We start from the raw sequence: 18,976 nt of genomic DNA, 5'->3' as shown, positions 1-18,976 counted from the left end.
TCTTTTCCCAAACTTTTCTAATCATCTTTTTCAGCTCTGCATGTCTGGTAGTAGTATACTGTGTAGTATGATCTGTGTACGTATGGAGTAAAACCCTTAAGGACCAGCAGAGGGCGCTCAGAAATCACTCATCAATGAGTTTACTCCTTCACAGAAGAATCATGGTTTAATGTGGACATGAAGTGTTACCATGACTTTGTTTTAGAGGGAAGTAAGGGTGGGATATAAGCTCTGTATAAACATTTAATAAATGACATACAACACACTATAATGTAGGTGTAATAAGATATAAAAACCTTTTAAGTGTTTATTAATGTATAGGATTTGTCAACAATTAAAACGTATCCTATGTTATTATAGCTGTTTTACAATGTTAGTTGTGCATAATGTGTTTCCACGCATTGGTGCTCACAGGAGAACTTATACATTATCATGTTATAAATCAGCTCTTTAAATTAAATTAAATCAAATCTTCAATGATAGTTATTCATTTTGACTGTGTGTCTCTGGAAGCTTAATCTCCATCTTGCTCATGATGCTGCACATTTCTGGGACAAACATGAAGAGGATCTCAGATTTGCTTTGACAGCTACTATTTTTAAATCATCTCTAAAATCCTCAACTGCTCACTTAACTTATTTATTTATTTATCTATTTATTTTAGAAATCTGCACTGTAAATTATTCAGCACTTGTGTTTGCTCCATTGCTCCATCACGGATCAATCATGGTTTAATGCAGATGTTTGTAGCTTTTACCATGACTTTGTTTCAGCTGTTCAAGCTGTTTCTTTATTAACAAAAGATTATTGATGATCATGACTGGCAGTGAAGGTGTCCACAGGCTCTACATTCAGACAACATATAAACTGATACAGACCCCAAATTAGAAACATTAGATATTGATTGTCATTATTTATTTCAGATTATAATATTTCAATTTTAGTTTGTTACTTCTCGTTACTTTTCAGATTAAGATTTTTGCATTAAAAGATCATATGGTAAGTTTATAAAACATATAACACACTAAACCAGCAGCTCTCAATCTTTTTGTAAAAGCAGGATACAGCTGCCCTCCTTGTCATGTCATGTCTGTGAGTCATCAGCAGTGCCAACAACAAATGATTTCAGGTAAATAAAGACTTTTCTGTTGCATTTGGGACAAATCACAGCTGATAACTGCTCTGTAACTGCACTGTATTTCGGGTTTACTCCTCTCTTTGTCTATCTGTATTTCATTTTCATTTCATGTATTTTATTTCATTTCTAAATTCATATTGTCTTATTTGCTTTATTCTGGCTTTCATGCTTATAGGTTTTTAATGTTATTCTAATGCTTTTCTTTGCCTGAGCAAAGCCCTGTGATCTGCCTGTGTTTCAAGTTTGAAATGTGGTATATAAGTAAGATTGTGTTGCCAAGGTTGGTAACCACTGGACTAAACTAACTGTACATAAAGTAGCTAAAATTGGCTCCACCTCAAGCAGCTACAATAGTACAATGCTACTTACACACTGATACAGCAGTGTTAACAGTCAAATAATGTCATATTTAATAATACATCAGTTATATAAATACACACACACACTAAATCACTAAAATCACTACGGCTCATTACAATTCATTCAGTGAAGGTAAAAACACTTGAGTGCAGTGAGCCATAATGACATTTGGCTCAACCCTGAGGTAACAGCGGCGATCACCAACACATGGCTGACATCATTTGACTGTGGCTTACGAGTGATATTGATTAGTGCTGTGGACGGTGACTAATCTACTGAGTGGAAGAGAGGAAGAACCAGCTAAGTTCCCAGAGAGCTTTTACTCTACTGAATCAGGAGACAACAATCGCAACACGAGCTCATCTACTTCCTAAGTAAAATGTCAAACACAGTATCTCAGGTGGGATTTCTCTCTTTTGCTGTGCTCATCTTTTTGGTTTCTTCACTTTAGACTGGTGAAAAATTGAAAAACCAAAGTCCATATTTTGATACACATGCAACTTCCAGTATGTGGACATAAAGTCATTTAAATAAAGGCCTTCTGAAGCGCACTAATTAACACTATATATTATGTGTGCTTAATCTGTACAAAAACAAGTGTAAAAATGACAATTAGCTATTTCTTGGCTGAAAGCAGCTGTCAGGAAACCAGAGAAGTTACATCTCATGGCATTAGAAACAGTCCAGCACTAACCCACTGTAAAACAACAAATTGTTGTTTTTATGCACCGTTTTTTGTACGTTTTGTATCAAGGTACAAAGTTAGAGTCAGGATACGGTTCGCCTAGCTTAGCCTGGATTGGAGGTAGGGGAAACAGCTGGGCGGATGGATAAACCTTTGTTACAAAGAAATAGTTCCGTCACCGACTCAACCTAAAACCAAACACTGGTGTTTTTTACACTTTTTTTACACTTCAGGCTAATGTAAATTATGTCAAAATAAAGCAACTTAACTAAAAGCAGCTTAACTTGCTTTTTTCTGTGATTCACCTTCTTTATCTTTACAACACTGATAACAAATGTTAACATGTTTCTTTGTGCTTTTAAAACCTTCATTTTCAGCACTGTAGTTTTTCTCCTGCTTTGGGTCACTGCAACTTCTCTCTCTTCCATGTGTCTCAATGCAGTTATTTGGTGACATCTGAATAACTTCACTGTTGTCACTGCCTCTTATCTAAGCTCGGACTCTGTGACCTCTGACCTGCTTGTGTGGATTTCCGTCGGGCCTTCTTTATGTCCTCCTCCGTCTTGTTGCTGAGTTTGATCTCCAGCTGCTGGGTCTTCACCTCCAGATCCTTCTGCCTGTCTGCCAGGGCTTTACGGGCCTGCGCACACACACACACACACACACACACACACACACACACACACACACACACACACACACACACACACACACACACACACACACACACACACACACACACACACACACACACACACACACACACACACATACACATACACACACACATACACACACACATAGACATCAAGCAGGATGTGTGAACGTAGAAACAACGAGTCATTCAGCATAATCCTCAGATGTACTGTACGAACATCTATTACAAGAGTCATTACAGCCTTTTCATGTTGGCTACTGATATCCGCGCTCAGATCCTGGTCTCATCCTTTAATCGTTTCTTAATCCACAGTCATTGAGTCTTTCCTCTCATTCTCTACAGAGGCACCTCACCAAGGTCATGGTGTAATGGTGTTTGAAAGGTAAACATGCAGTAACAGTGATGAGCAAGCCAAGAAAATCTGTTTTTCAACAGCCAACAGCGAAAAGAAATCATGTGGGCTGGAGTGATCCTAAACCCACTGCTGTCAGGAAACCAGTGGAACCAGGAAACAATCCAGTGCCGAATTCAGTAAACTCTGAATGAAACATTGCATTGGCAGACAATAAAACTTTAAAGCTGAAGTCTGACTTTAGTTAAGTTGCCCTTACACCTCAAATAGAATCTATGAGATTTATTGAAAACATAAAGTTCTTTAGTTATATGGATGATTATTTCTCATTCCAAATCCTGCACTGTTTGATTTAATTATTGATTTTTTATCATTTTGACAATATGTATTTAATTATTTTTTCTAATGTGCTGTATAGTTGTCCTAATATCAAATATCCTATACTGTAGAAAGTGAAATGTCTATGTGTTGTTTGATTATAAAGCAGGTCTAGGTTCTATATTAATACTGTGAAAGTATCAAAGCCTCAGTCCACAGAGAAATGCAAAAACAGCCTGTATTCGGAAACTGAGCCTTAAAATGAGCCGTCAGGACATCTGTAACTTTGTGATGTCACAACAAAGCAGTCACCGCCCTCAGCCATGCCTCAAGCCCCACCCACCTGAACCCACCATCCAACCTTGCAGGATTTGGTGTCTATGAGTGTTTACCTGAAATCTGCTATATTTTTGTTTGATCTCTGACAGTCAGTCAGACAGGAACATAATATTTGGCTTGTATTAGTTTACTTCTTGTCGTGCAGACACAGTGTTCACATATTGCTGACACCCACTGCAACGTTCATGCTGTGTGTGTTTATACAGAGGAAACAAACTCATTCATTAAAAGACTGAACAGGTTGGAAGCAAAAATAAAGTACTGTATAAAGATGTACCAAGTAAAAGCGTCACTGAAGCTCTTATGTAATCTCTGTGATATAAACACTGATGTGTATTTGTGTTTATTTGGAAACACTGGCCAGGGAGTAGTGCAGGGAAACAGTATTCCACCAAACTGGCTGATATTAAAATAAATAAAACCCTTATGTACATATGTAAAAATATGTAAAATCTCTCAGTACCTTCTCCACACCTGCGTAGCGACTCGCCAGCTGCTTCCTGAGGTCGGCGATGTGATGGTCGTACTTTTTCAGGTCCTTCTTGAAGTTGTCACCTCTGAACGTCAGCAAAGGTTTCTCTACCTCAGAGTGGAGCTGTGGAAACAAGCCACTCAGCTGTCAGAGCTGCTGCTGTAGTGTAGCAACAGAGCTTGATGTAACATATGAAAAGCGGCAGTTTTTTTTAAAACCACAGTAAAGTTCAGCTTTTTGTGACTTATTGTGTAATAACGCCTGTTTCCTGTTCTACAGTTGGATCCATCACCATAAGGGGAGAGTCTCAGATTCTGTTTCTCTCACCAAACATAGACTGACGCTAAAAACTTCTACTTAGTCAAGGACAATTAGTTAGTCTTTCTAGGAAACACAGATGGATACTGACATCTCATTATTATCTATTTTTCACTTACCTACCTTATCATTTCCTAGTTTTTACTTAGATAATGTGGGAATTAACACTTTCTCTATTTTCTGTAGGATTGGTACCAAACTCTGTAGCCCTTTCTTGGTTTAGTTGTAATTTACAACTAAATACTTAAATATATTTAGGAAAATATGAGGAAAGTTTCAAGGAAATTAGATGGAAAACATGAGAATTGCAAAATAAAACATTTCCAGTGTCTGTCAGGGTTTGTTGTCTCTCCATACAGAATGCTATTCTAGTGACAATGCCAAAGCTATAGATGAAATGTAGCTTATTAGGGACTCAGAGAAGAAAATGAGCACAGTAAGACTTCTCTTTCCCAGACTGCCCACACATTACTTTCTCCTCACCCACCCTCATAATCAGGCACAGAGTGTCCGAGTGCTGGTGGAGCAGGGAAGAGCCTGCATGGCCCTGGGTGGGGGCTCCTCAGAACACGTAGCTAATTAATTAGACAACAGAGGGCGATGAGAAGCTCCGAGGCTGCCTCTGCGTTATTTAAGGCTGCGTCTGAGGCCAGTGAGCGGTTTCTGCATCGCTGCTAATCGGAGTGCGGACGGGTCATTTTCTTCGGTCAGCACCAACAAGGTTGAGGTAAACAAGCCCCCGTCACCCCAGGACATGGTCAGATCGAGTATCCATTACTGCAGTTGATTGAAATATTAAACACTTGACCTGAGGACTCCTCAGCATGCAGCTTAGAGAAAGTGATAAACATCCTCATGTACCAGCATACATTATTATTATTATTATTATTATTATTATTCCAGTGATTTATGTATTCTGTATGTATGTGTTTGTATGTGCTTTTTATGTCTGTGCTCCTACTTTGCATCTTTCAATTAGCTCAATTAAGTTCAATTAACTGTTGTGTATGTTGTATTATGTACTTCAGTGTTGCATTTTTTACATAGCAGAGCAGTGTCCTGTATGATGTTTCTGTCTAACATTGATATTCTTATCTCTTTTTATTATTGCTCTGCATGTTTATCAATGAACTCAATATTATCAGGTTCTGATTTTTATGGTGACTTTTACAGACATGCTTATCAATGTGCACTGTTCCTGTTAAATAAGCCAATAAATAAATAAATTAATAAATAAATTAACCTAAGCTACTAGTTACTTTTTATACCTGAAATCTTTAAGAGGCTGGAATCAGGAAACGTTGGGAAAAAAGTTGCAGAGTATTTTTTCTGTCAATCAACTAATCCACCAGTTCGCTAATCGTTTTCAGTTCCAGGTGAGATTTCACAATAAAATTCCTCATTAGACGTTACCTTGTTGGAGAACTTCAGGTGAACCTCAGCCTCGTCATGGAGACTCTTCTTCAGCTGAGTCCAGGCTTCTCCGAGAGTCCTGAGAAAAGATTGAGGTGATTGGATGAAACATTCAGAGAAACATTGAGCACGTGGAGGAGGGTCTGACTGTGGTCCTCATGTATGAGGACCCCCAGATCTGTGAGCCAATGGGAAGAAACTAAGTTTCCCATCACTTCCTCAGGGTTCGGCAAATTCAAGGACTTTTCTAGGTCTTTCCAGGCGCAGGTCCCTAAAATTGAAGGACTCAACAAGGCGTAGGTTGACACAGATCAATGTAAATTACAGTTAAACTAAGAATTTATATAATGAGAACTAGCAGCATTACACAAGCTCACAGACAATAATTAAAAAGAGAGAGAGGCCTGAATATGTGAACACTCCTCAACTGTGCTGTGTTACAGTGATGCAGACTCTGTGGTCTCCTGCACACATGCAGACAGCAGCATGCAGCCTAACAAAAAATACATATCAGAAAAACTTTTGCACAGAAATATATAGATTCTAGTGCTTTCAATTATCTGCCTATTTATGTCTATTTTCAAGGCCTTGATGATTTCTTTTTTCTCAAATTCACAATCTTTCAAGGATATCAAGGACCTGTGGAAACCCTGCAAACAGGCTACTACTTTTACATATTAACATGAGCAAAACAAATTTACATTAAACATTAGTTAGCTAATGTTGTCGCTGGTGATTTTGTGTTAGTCAGTGAAGTAACACTGTACCGTTACATTTTTTTTATCCTGAGCGGAAACCAGTTCAAAAATACTGGATGATAGGTTTCTCTGTGTCTTTATTTCATGTAAAGGTTTAAAAGGCAGTGGGGCTGATTTTCACTACACGATTATCGTAACCAGAAGAATTCATGGTATTCACAATATTATTGCAACATCTATGGAACATTTTAAATTTGCTTTTTGTCTCTTTTTTTTGTTAATTAAAGTGTAGGAAGGTGGAGAGAGTGTGTGTAAAAGAGAACAACTACACTTAATCGAGAGTGAAAAGGCAAAAACATGAACTGATAAACAAAAGATTCACAAGGTCTAACATCTGCCATCACTGTATTATCACATGTGTAGTATTAACACATTATCAATATTTCATATTTTTAAATATCATTGTTATTGTTTAATACTGGTATATCACAACACCCCTAGAAGGCAGTGTGAGTTTAGGCACAAAAACTCACTGACATCAGTTTTATTCCCCAGAACATATCATATTAGATTCTGTTTCACATGGATCTGTATGGATAACATACATTTCTCTCACACCTCATGAGAGGGAATAGTTGGCTCGTTTTTTTTACCCAGAAAAAAAATTACATTAATACAACTTACAGACTTGGGTGATGTGGGTAACATCACTCTGAATAGTAGATTTATTTCAATGAATTCCTGCAAACAAACACTCTTATTATCTGGTCCCAAGTCTGCGTCTTTGTTAGTTTCAGTTTTATGGCTAAAGCTGTAATCATGGAATTTCCAGACCTGGAAAGGAACCAGAATCTACTGATCTGCTCTTTTGAGCCAAGCTTCTGTTCTCTCTGCTGAATTTGAGATCTTCTCAGAGATTTCTGTTATTTCTCTGACAAACCAACATGAAAAAACATCCAGTCTTTCATGAAGTATCTGTCTTTGAATGGTGCATCAGACACAAAAAGCAGCGTGGGAATAAGCCTATTTTAAACACTCCTATCTTTAGACGCAGTTCTGTTAATTACTGACACTATCTCCTGCTCTGCAGAGGGAGCTTTGGAGCCGCACACACTGTTTCGTCTTACAGCGAATGTTTACTGCACTCACCCTTCCTCCTGTGCTGCCAGGGGGCTCAGAGACAGCTTGGAGAGGTTCTTGGCATATTCCTCCTCAATCTTTATCCTGAAACACAAACACAGAGATGGGAAAGCTTCCTGGCAAAAAGAGAGGACAAAACTGCTTTAGTGAAGTGGAGGAAAAAAAGCTTAAACACAGATCTTTTCAACGGGGCACTGCAGCAGAATGAAGGAAAACTTCTGCTACAGTTTGCTGCAAAGACTAATGGCACACACAGCCCTGACTCCTGTACGTCAAAAATGCCATTGTACTTGTAAAAAAAAAAAAAAGACTCCAGCTGTATTTTACAGAGTGACTGTTCTTCTGCCTCCATTTTTCACATTTGCCCTGAGGGACATTCAACGAGTGGCGGCCATGTTTGTGCCCTTTGTGACATTCACCTCCTCCGCCGATATCACATTTACCATCCACACCTGAGTAAATCTGTCACCTGAAGAAGGTCACAAGGCTCGTTCTCTGACTTAATGTTCGGATACAGAGCAGCCCAGCGAAACAACGCACGAAAAGTCTGCACTTGAGAGAAATCTTCCTGAAGGATTTGGGAGACGGTGGCCTCTTGAATCAGGAGTAACTTCACTCATTAACTTCCCACGACTCGGACCAGGACATGAATAGAGCTTTTGTAGAATTAGGTGGCGCTAATTACATAGAGACCTAGTTATCTATGTTGCTTTTGTCAATGTGGTTCAGACTCAGTCAGTTTCCTGTATGTTCAGTTGCTGAGGGGAGATCTGTAGCTCCTTTAATTACTGGGTTCAGGCATAAATTGCAACCCTCAGCTGTGAGACACCAGTTTAATACGAGCATCCTACAGATCCTTTATAAAAATGGAGTTTTCTCTGTTGATTGTTGTGGACCTGCCCAGGCTGTGCAAGATCTTCTCTGGGCTCTGGCTCATGTTGTGGGGGACAGTGGCTCCAGTGCTTTAGCTCCTGTGCTCTGGAATCATCTTCATGCCTCAATCCACCATCTGTTTTTAAATCTAGACTTGGGGCACGTCTTTTTTAGCCAAGCTTTTTCATTACCATAAATTATCAGCATTTAAAGTAAGAATTTAAATTGTGCCAACAGATGAAGCTCGTCTCTTATTTCAGCGTGATTGAGTAGCTACTGATAACTTCACATTTTAATCTGTGCTTCATTACAAAGAGAGAAAGTTCTGTTTACTTGTGTTTTTCAGTTGGGGAATGCAGGAAAATCAGTTTGCATCTGACCTGTAAAATCTTGCCAAAACTCATATTAAATAAACCTTTCTTTTATTATTAATTCAGTGTAATTGATAAATTGGTCCTTTTCAAGTTTGAACTGTTTAATTAATCACTTTCAGAACTTAAAATCATGAGCGCAGTTTTACAAAATGTGCAATGGATTGTTTATTTAACTCATCAAATCAAGTTATTTAGAAATGCCTTTAGCTTATTGACTTATACTTCCCACCATGCATTGTATTAAGAATAAAATACTTAATTTTTCTGATATAAAATACCTACTAGATGGAGGATGTGATGTGTCTGTTTATACATGTTTATACATAAACAGTGTCCCTGTTTCTTTCAGAGTACTACAGCTGGTATATCTGGGCTTCTCAAAACAATAATATGATGTTTTCATGTGCAAACACAAAAAGGGAATGCTTTAAACCCTGATTATAACCAGGATACTTATGTCCATGTGAACACACTCAATGTGTTAGTTCCTCTCTTAACACTCTCTGACTTCTCACCCCTGTGGCTTTCGGACCAAATCTTTAAAACCCAGTCACAAATATACAGGTTCATTAAAAAAAAAAAAAAAAAGTTAAATGATTTCCTAAAACAGCTGGGTGCAGTAGTTTCTGTTGTCACTCAAACATGAGGAAATAGAGCATTTGTTGGGGACTATTTTCAGTAAGGGATTAATCCACATTTGATGCTCTAGTGAGTATTTGTGGTAGCAGGATGGTGTGTGTGATTGAGTCAAAATAAACAACAGTGTGTGTTAATGGTGATGAAAGAACATGTCACCCAGTGACACAGTGTGGCTCACTGATGTGTTTTAATAATTTTTGGAAACAATGGAGCTCCACGGCAGAAAAACATGATTTATCAGACTTTAGATACACACACACAATACTTGGTGGTCAGATCAATTCATTGATGGTTTTGGTCTTTCAATGGGTTTTGCTGACAGTGATAAAAATATCACCAGTCTCATTTTTTAAATGTGCCACTGACAAGCTCACACATTATGTTTTCTGAGCTAGTTTCATGTAACTAACTTCTATTTTAAACAACAAGTGGCTCCTTCAATGGGAATATTTCTGCCTCCAGAGCAGCTCTGCTTCTGACGCTCTTGTTAATTAATTTATAAACCTTGCTGTGAGGAAGCAACACAGTCCTTTTTGTTGTTATAATCCAGTCTTATCTGACATTAAAGCTGTTACCTCTCGTGGATAAACTCAGCCATCTCTTTCTGCATCTGCTTGCCCTTCAGCTGCTTCTGCAGAAGAACCTCGAAGCCCGCCACTGAGGTGGTCCCCTGGGGGTCTTTCTTGTCGGTCTGAAGAACAGAAGGGCATCATTCAAAGACGGCAGTGGACAAATAAACAACCACAGCTACAAGTTCATGGACAGAGTGTCCTGTAACATCTCATGTGTTGTTTACATTTGAGAGCATGTAGGTTTGTGAGAATGGGCGTTGGGTGGTGAGTCAGAAACTATGAGCATGAATGTGTGACTCACACACGCATGTCAAGGAGGGCATGCGTTGGTGTGTGTTTGTACGTCAATCACTGATGGGTGAATGTGTATTAGGTGTGTGTTCTTGAGCACGAAAATGTCAAACAAGATTCAGCGATGTGCAGCACTCTTGTTTGTGACAGGAGTGATGTGTGTCGCCACGTGGAACAGAGGTGCCAGATTTATTTCACACAGCAGGTTTGAGCAGCAGCTCAGTCGACGCACAAGACATCACGAGCAACACGACACGACAGGTTGCAAACAAGGAGAAAAACAGCAATAAAGGAGGAGGAAACAGGCATTGGATTTCAGTCAATAACGCAGGATGAAGGGTGTTCGATTCTAATCTAATTTAGGGTGGAAATGTATGGAAACTGAAAATTACAGGAGCCACTGGGGAAACATTAGAAGCAGGAAGATCATTGTGTTTGCAGAGAAGCTGGTCGATTGGTTTTCCACCTGTAATCCTCCAACATGAAAGCCAATAGCATCTTTTGTTAAATGAGAAGAAGAGTATTGGATCCATTTGCAACCAACAAGAACATATCTGCTGTTTCACTCATGTTTTAGTCACATCATTTATTTTAAACAGAATTTAAGTCTCATTTAGCCTCAAACTGCAGCATACATTTACCATCATAGAAATGTTCTAAAGGTCAATAAAACCTGTTGATGTGAATGGTGTTTTGTTCGCGGTTTGTCAAACCAAACAAATACATACTTTACATACATACTCTATGATAAGTTACCTTGTGATATAGGGAAGAAAAAAAAGAAAAGAAGGAAAAAAAAAAAACTTGCAGTATTCTAACTCTAACTCTAATACTGGATTTAGACTGGACAACTGTATCAGTATTTGAGTACAGCCGCTCAATTGATTAGTTTTTTGGAAAAAAATGATTCCTAAGGTTCTTCAAATGTGACAGCTCACTGGTTTTCTTGGTCTTACCGTCAACTTTTGCTTTAGGCGATTAACTGGTCCGATCTAATCAATTATGAAAATAAACAATAGCTGCAGCCTAATATCTAAAAGTTAAAAAAATCTGATAATGGTTGATATTTACTTTTACTTTATAAGAATCTCTGTTAACTGTTTGTAGTCATATCTACTCTTTTTGTCCATAGTAAGAAAAAACTAGACAATAGAACTAAATTTTAAGAAGTTTTTAAATATCACGATAGAGAAACATATATTTCTGTAGACTTTTAAATGCTTTCAGATCAGATGAAGGATTAAATGCTCTTTCATAAATTGAGAAAAAATCCTGCTTTTTTTAGGGGATAAAAGTGTGAGATGAGGCTGATTTCTAAGTTTACAAACAGAAGACACTCTGAGTTAACGTGGATTTTCAAAGATAGTAACAATACCAATGTGTATCTGGGACCTCTGAAGTATGAAAACCTCATTCAAATCTCATTTTTGTAAAAACTAAAAATAGTTTAGAACAGGGCCTCTCTTAGCAATATGTCACATGGCTCAGTTCATCTGTTTAGATAAAGGATGGTAAGGTTTATTTATTTATTTAATAAAACTAATATTGTTGTTATTTCAGTGTTTTTTGTGTTGGCAGCATTTAACAAATACCATTTCCCATGCACATTTGCAGGCTAATGCTGCATTCATGTCATTTGAGACGGTTGGTAAAGACAAGAAAGTTTCTCATGGCAACAACTTGCAAGCGCTCACATCGTTTGACAGCTGACGACTGTTGAGATGACAGAGGTGACTGTGTGCGGGTTAAAAATACTTTGCATTGACAGTATAACACCATATCCCTTCAATGGACTTTGGTTGATGTGAGGCGTCGAGTTTCCCAGTTGAAACAACCTCTTGGATGTCGGATGTACGGTACATAGTGTTAGTGTTAGGTCTCAGGTCTCTGCATAACTGTGGCACTTATCATCAAAATATCACCTGGGACAGCTCTGTTGTAGTTGCTGTGTTTCAGCAAAACTCACCCAGAAGTAATCGCAGTAGCTCCATTCGTTGGGTTTGAGGAGCTGCTGCTCCGGACCTTCTCCAGGCAGAGGGAAAGTCACACAGTTGATCTGAAGTGAAGAGAGAAGAAACACAGAGATGTTTCCAGTGACAAATAACAGAGCCGCGAACGGCTGTGAGCCAAACGCATATGTGAGAGTGTATTGCAACAGTCGAAATATTATCTTTGAGAGAGTGAGGTAACAGGCCTGGGTTTCATTTGGATCGTGTAGATGAGAGGAAAAAGGTCAGACATGAGTAAACATATGAATGAGCCAATGTTGGCCATCCACAAGGTGACCCATGGGCCTTCAGGGGGGGAGAGCAATAGGGAGAAAACAGAGAAAGAGACAAGCCTCTCCAGCTGAAAACAGAGGGACCTTTTCTACAATGTCCCTCAAATTAAACAAATGAACTTTATACACTTGAGAATATGTGTTGTAACAGATAAACACACAGCACTCAAGTCTGAACACAGACTCCATGGTCCACAGCATCTTCAATTACTCTTGGGGCTGCAATTATGTAATGCTCACCATCTGTGAGCCCTCCTTCCTGGCAAGGCGAGATACCCTCTGTGCCATGTCAACCGCTGTTGCAAACTGCATGGGCATCCAGACAGGATGCCTCATCCACAAACACACAAAAACACACTGAGTCACAGTGTTTACAGCCTGGGCTCTCCACTGTACTGCTGCCACACACACTAAAGAAAAACATGCAGCATTTAGCTCACTCAGCTGAACTGCTTCATTTCTTTCACTTTCAAATTTCAAGTAAAAGTGGGAGATGGATCATTTCACTCATCTGAACAACATAATATGCGCGAACAAACCAAAGTGGGTTCTTGGGACAGATCTTTCACTGCCCCCCCCCCCCCCCCCCCCCGGAACAGCATCACGATGTGCAGCAAGTTTAGAATCACTTTGGTCAAAGACGACTTTAACCCACACATTGTCATTACAAAAATGGTTTATACTTTACTACTCCCCTATCATTAATAACCTGTATATAAACGTCGAAAAAATGGTTAAATAGCTGCTTATAACTTCCCTGCAGTGTTACAAAGTATTCATCTAATGTTTATAGCTTTGTCCCAATTCAGCCGCATCCTCGCCTTTATAGACCAAGTCCGGTCGCTGTAAAACTGAAATGAAACGGTCTGGTCTGTGGAGGATTACTCATTTATACTCCTTTATCCTGATTTATTTGCGGAGTCCACCTTATTCATCTCTGGTGCTCAACAAATCTTGGGATAGGTTGGACCACGGAGGATCCACCCGCTGGATCCTTCATTGCCTGGAAAATGGATGACGCATTTGAAGGAGCCATTGAAATGGGAGAACCTTGTCCTACTGCTGTGATGCGATCTGGTTTAAAATGCAGCCTTCGAAGGATGCAACCCTTGAATCGAGACACAGCTTATATGCTACTTATAAATGCTAAACACTATAGTGTTACAACAGAAAAATATGAAACACTTTAAAATTCCTTATTGTTTTATAAGAATTTGACTCTTTAGGATCCAATAAAAAGTAAATTTATTAAACTTTATTTGTGCCATTAACCCCTGAACACACTCCCTCATTCTCGTGCACCAACCTGGTCAACTTTAAATGTTAAAACCAAAATGTCAGACTGAGTAGAAGACATACTGAGCCAAAGTTACAAAGACACAACCATAGTAGAAAAGGTTATTTGCCCCACCTACTTTTCTTTTAAAAAATGTAATAAAAGGCCTGCATTAGGAGCTGTAGTCACAAGTCTGAACCAATTCTGTTCAACAGCTGCTGCAGTGATGTGTGGATCCTAAAACAGATGGAATTAGGAGACTTAGAGCCTTTAGACAAAGTATAATCTATCAGGATTGTGTGAAGATTGAGTTCAGTACAAACTGAAACACACCTTAAGTAGTGACTCTAAGGCCAGTAATTGAATTTTAATGGAGTCTTTTGATGTAACACTCTGACACTTTGTCTGTTTGGTGCTGAGCAGGCAGTGTTTCTGACGAACAGTCTACAGTATGAGCAGCCAGAAAACCAACGATGACCTGAAAAGATCATTTTCTGTGGACTCTGCACCATAGACACATCTGATTTATTTAAAAATATGACTTTAATGTACAATATCTCTGTCAGTGGAATGAGATTCTCCTCTGTTACTGTTGCACTTTGTAATTTATCATAATATGGGAGTATGTTTAAATAAAACACTGAGCATGAAAAAGCCAAAGATCCAACGAATACTCGACATCTCGAGATTGACCTCTTCATTCTCTGCACTGCAACCGCAGCACTTCATCTGAGCAGCTTCCAATAAACAACTTGAAAAACAGATGAGTAATACTCTTGCCTCTCTTACATAATCACTAAAATCCAGAGGAAATACTGACATGGCCACCTGCCAAACGGGCATACCGATACAACAGGAAACAACTACAACGCAAGCAGTGATATACATAAACAAGACACATTAACTCTCAGTAGCATTCTGTAATCTAAAGGAGCAGCAGTGTGATTTACTCCACGTGCCGACCAGTCACTTTGTTCATTTTCTGCCTCAGAGATCATACTGATTGTCATGGGCACCAGATTTTCCATTACACTGGCTCCACATTCATCATGACTGTTGTTTATCTGCCTCTCACATCCTGCAGAAAATGAGACCATTTATCTGCAGGAAGCCTGTCCGACGGACTTACTTCTCCTTTATGGCTGCTTAGTGAGGTACTCCAGGGTTGGGGGTGAAATATTAATATAAATTACCTAAATGACACAGCATGTAACAAATCCTTTTGAGGGATCTGAGGCCGTTCTAGGGATGTTTGAAGTCGTTGGACGTGGGATGTTGCAGCAGGCTGTGTTGCCATGTTGCATTCTTGTATGTTGCAGTTTAGCACAAAACAAAGCTGTGAGCAACATATAACAGCGCTGATTTGTCGAGTGATTTGGGACATTTTGTCCTCACTCATGATTCATAAACATGCACTCTCATGAGGGTTTTATATCCAGGCTGCAGGCTATGGTTATTTCATTTCACATTTTAAGGTTTTATTTTTTTGTTCTTTTTTTTTCTTTGCTGAATACGAGGAAAAAAATCATGACACAGTCAAAGAACTAATGGCCCATGAGACATGAAAAATAATGGTTTTGCAGTCAAACAAACAACTGAAACATTTCCTCTCTCCAACAGAATGTTTCAGCAAATGAGACTGTAGGATGCTCTGGCGCTGTTGCTAAGCAACAAATTACTTTTGCTGTAAAAGACCCCCCCCTGCCTCCCATCCACATACACACATCTTCCCATAACAAAACAATCTCACACTTTCTCTCTATTGCCTTTTTCTTCCCTTATTCCTCCCTTCTCCTCTTTGCTGACCAATTGAAACCTCCCATCCGAGTCCCGCCAACGACGCCAGATGACTCTCTTTAACGAGCTGCCGTTCCCAGCGTGCCTGTACTGAGCGCATGCAGCATAGCAACAAGTCAGACTGAATGAATGTTTAATAAGATGAAAAACATAAAAGGCTGAAACAGATGAATTTGGTCTGACTGGTCGCCGTTGGTGAAGGTGAAAACAAGGTTACAGAGCGGCTCCTTGATTCTCCTATCTGATGTGCGAAGCCTCGGCGTCCTGTGAGGGTCCATTTTGCCAACAGTCATGGATGTGTGCGTCTCCATGACAACTGTGGAAGGGTTGTGTAATGTGAGGTGCACCATGGCGAACAAAAAGACACCTTTGTGGACTGACGTCATCCAGCCACAACTGCAGATATAATCTTCCTCACCTGTAATTTTTTTCCAGCTCCACTCGTTGCAGCAGAAATAATGAATATGCAGGATTAGTTTACACCACTGCACACTTCTGCCTTTTCATAGGTGAAGACTTCTCTGCAGACATGAAATTATGCAAAACTACAATTAAATAAATAAATAAATAAATCTCTCATGCCTCAGCTCTACACGAGAATTCAGTAGATACACATGGAGCCAAAGCACACCGTGTAAGCATCATCTATCAGCGGTGAAACCCTTCGAAAAGGCCATGCAATAAAAGAGGACATCTTTTTTTTTTTTTTTTTTTTTTCAAACAGTACGTCTTTACTGAATATCTGAATGGCTCACCCACCCCCCACCACCACCGTCTCCTATGCCAGTGTTTTCCATTTCAACACCCATTAATCAGTGCTATTGCTTTTGTCACCATGGAAACTGGACTTGCTGCATCTCTCACAAAGGTCTGGTTGGGGTTTTTCACAATAGCTAGACTGACGGCTCCCGTGGCTGCAGCAGGTCAGCGAGCCCATCGAGCGCAAAATCAGCCCCTGTGAGACACAAAAAAACCCTCTGTCTGCCTTCATTACCACCACCACAGGTTCGCCTAACCCTTTGCTATTCCCCTCCTCCTTCAACAGTCATCATTATGGACTAAGAGATTACATAACCACAGCTACTGTCTGGGCATCTTGAGACAAATATACTGTATACTTCATAGGATATATCCTGGTGTAGAGCACATTTAAATCCTCCTCATCACAGACTGACAAAGAGGAGTGTACAGCCTAAATTCTACTACAAACAGAAAGGGAGTTATTTAGTGTTCACTTCTCAAATGTTGCTGGATGACAAACAGCAGCGCTGTGTGACCTGCACTGCCCTGCAGATTACATGTGCAGCCCTTTGAGGAAGAAAAAAAAAAGGGGAATAAAATACCACACTGAGCAACAACTCAATGCCAAAACCACTCAGAGATTGCTTCTTTATCTGACAGACAGAAGGCTGTGTGATACTAAAAATACCAACCATCAGTCTGCAGGCTACTAGATCATCTCTGGACTTTTCACTCACTTAAATAATAATTCAGCATGATGGAAACACATGAGCATGTTACCAGCATAAATTTATCTTTGACAAGCATTAAATCAATATTATAGATCAAGACCAGTCAAGTCTGTGAGATAGAAATGAGAGCAGAACTCCTGGACAGCTTTCTCTTCATTCAGACTAATGTGGTTTCCAATATGCAGGGAACCCTGTGTTACTCTACAATGCACTACAAATAATGTCAACAGATGATAGAAAACAGGAAAAAAAGATGAGGCATGAACTTATTTCTGGGACATGAGGAGCCTCAGAGACACTCAGAAGACGAAGATAGAGCGAGAGAAGTAGATGGAAGAAGCTGAGGAAGAGGAGACGAAGATTAAGTTCCTGGGTACTCACAGTGATCTTGGTCTCCTTGACCTCCTTGATCTGCCTCTTGGCCGGTGAAATGGAGCCAGGGGGCTGCGGGGCGAGACAGGAGGGATCGTCAAAACTCTCCTCAGTATCAAAGCTGGCTTCCATCATCATCCCTCTCACCTCCTCCTGCTTCTCTATTCTGGGAAAGCCTCGCTCTCTCTCTCCCTCCACGCACCGAGGCTGCCTTCAGTCTCACAAGCCACGGAGTGAGTGGAGAAGAGTCGCGTTGCAGGGGGAGGGGAGGGGGAGTGGGGGTGTGTAGTGGTGGGAAGGTAGCGCTAGGGTTGAGGAGGAGGAGGTGGGGTGGGGTGGGGGGAGTTGTAGGGAAGCGTGACGAAGTCTAGCCTCCGGTTAAGCTGCTGTCACACGAGTTTTAAGGTTGAAGGCTGCAAGGAGATGGATGCTGCCTGCAAGGGAGCTCTGTGTAGCCACCACCACCTCACCTTCACCCCTCACCCCTCACCAAACGCCATCCATGCAGAGAGACAGAAAGAGCAAGTTCACGGATGAAGATGCTGGAGCACAAAGGCGAGGATGTGAAGGAAAAAAGGACATCAAGAAAGAAACAGAAAAAAAGGCAGAAAGACTTAAGAGAATAAAATGAGGAAGATGAGGGTGAGGAGGAGGAGGAGGGGGATTTATTTACATGATCCTTGCCACACCTCCCTCCCCAGAGAGCCTGATAGTGAAGGAGGAGGGAGCAGCAGCAGTGGAGGAGGAGGGGGAGGAAGAGGCGGCGGCGGCAACGGCGGTGGGGGTTGGTTTCATGGAAATGGCTGAATGATGATGTTTAAGAGACTAATTAGAATTGCGAGGGAAACTGGAGGAGGTGTGGGGGGGGGGCAGCCAATGAGATGCAGCTTCTGTGATTGTGGGTTTATGTGTTGGAAGAAATGTGTGTGTGTTTAAGATAGAAGGGGTTAAAAGGTGTGCTGAGAAGGCAAATTCAGGGACCGTGTATCAACAACAACTGAAATACTTGTGTGTATTTGAGTGTGTTCAGTGCGGCACTGTGTGTTTACAGTAAGTATGTGTTCGCAAGACGGCAGCAGCTACATCGTCATCATCTTTCTCCTATGACAGCACTTCACCCGAGGCTTCAAACACCAGC

At 40.2% G+C, this 18,976-nt stretch overlaps 1 protein-coding gene across 4 annotated transcripts in view; it reads right to left on the bottom strand.

Moving 5' to 3' along the window:
* gas7a (growth arrest-specific 7a) overlaps positions 1–18,976 on the bottom strand; it is a 45,451-nt gene that overhangs the window by 4,978 nt on the left and 21,497 nt on the right. For all 4 annotated transcript variants that reach the window (XM_056402032.1, XM_056402034.1, XM_056402033.1 and 1 more), the window contains 7 exons: positions 17,848–17,910; positions 12,607–12,696; positions 10,353–10,468; positions 7,901–7,975; positions 6,054–6,132; positions 4,314–4,445; positions 2,700–2,823 (listed from right to left, as the gene is read on the bottom strand). In XM_056402032.1, coding sequence (XP_056258007.1) covers positions 2,700–2,823; positions 4,314–4,445; positions 6,054–6,132; positions 7,901–7,975; positions 10,353–10,468; positions 12,607–12,696; positions 17,848–17,910 — 679 coding nt within the window. The remainder of the gene's footprint in view (positions 1–2,699; positions 2,824–4,313; positions 4,446–6,053; positions 6,133–7,900; positions 7,976–10,352; positions 10,469–12,606; positions 12,697–17,847; positions 17,911–18,976) is intronic.

This window comes from Seriola aureovittata, chromosome 17, assembly GCF_021018895.1.
Source record: "Seriola aureovittata isolate HTS-2021-v1 ecotype China chromosome 17, ASM2101889v1, whole genome shotgun sequence".
Lineage (NCBI taxonomy): Eukaryota > Metazoa > Chordata > Actinopteri > Carangiformes > Carangidae > Seriola > Seriola aureovittata.
Note: the sequence above shows the minus strand (reverse complement) of the source record. Positions and strands in the feature narration are given on the sequence as shown.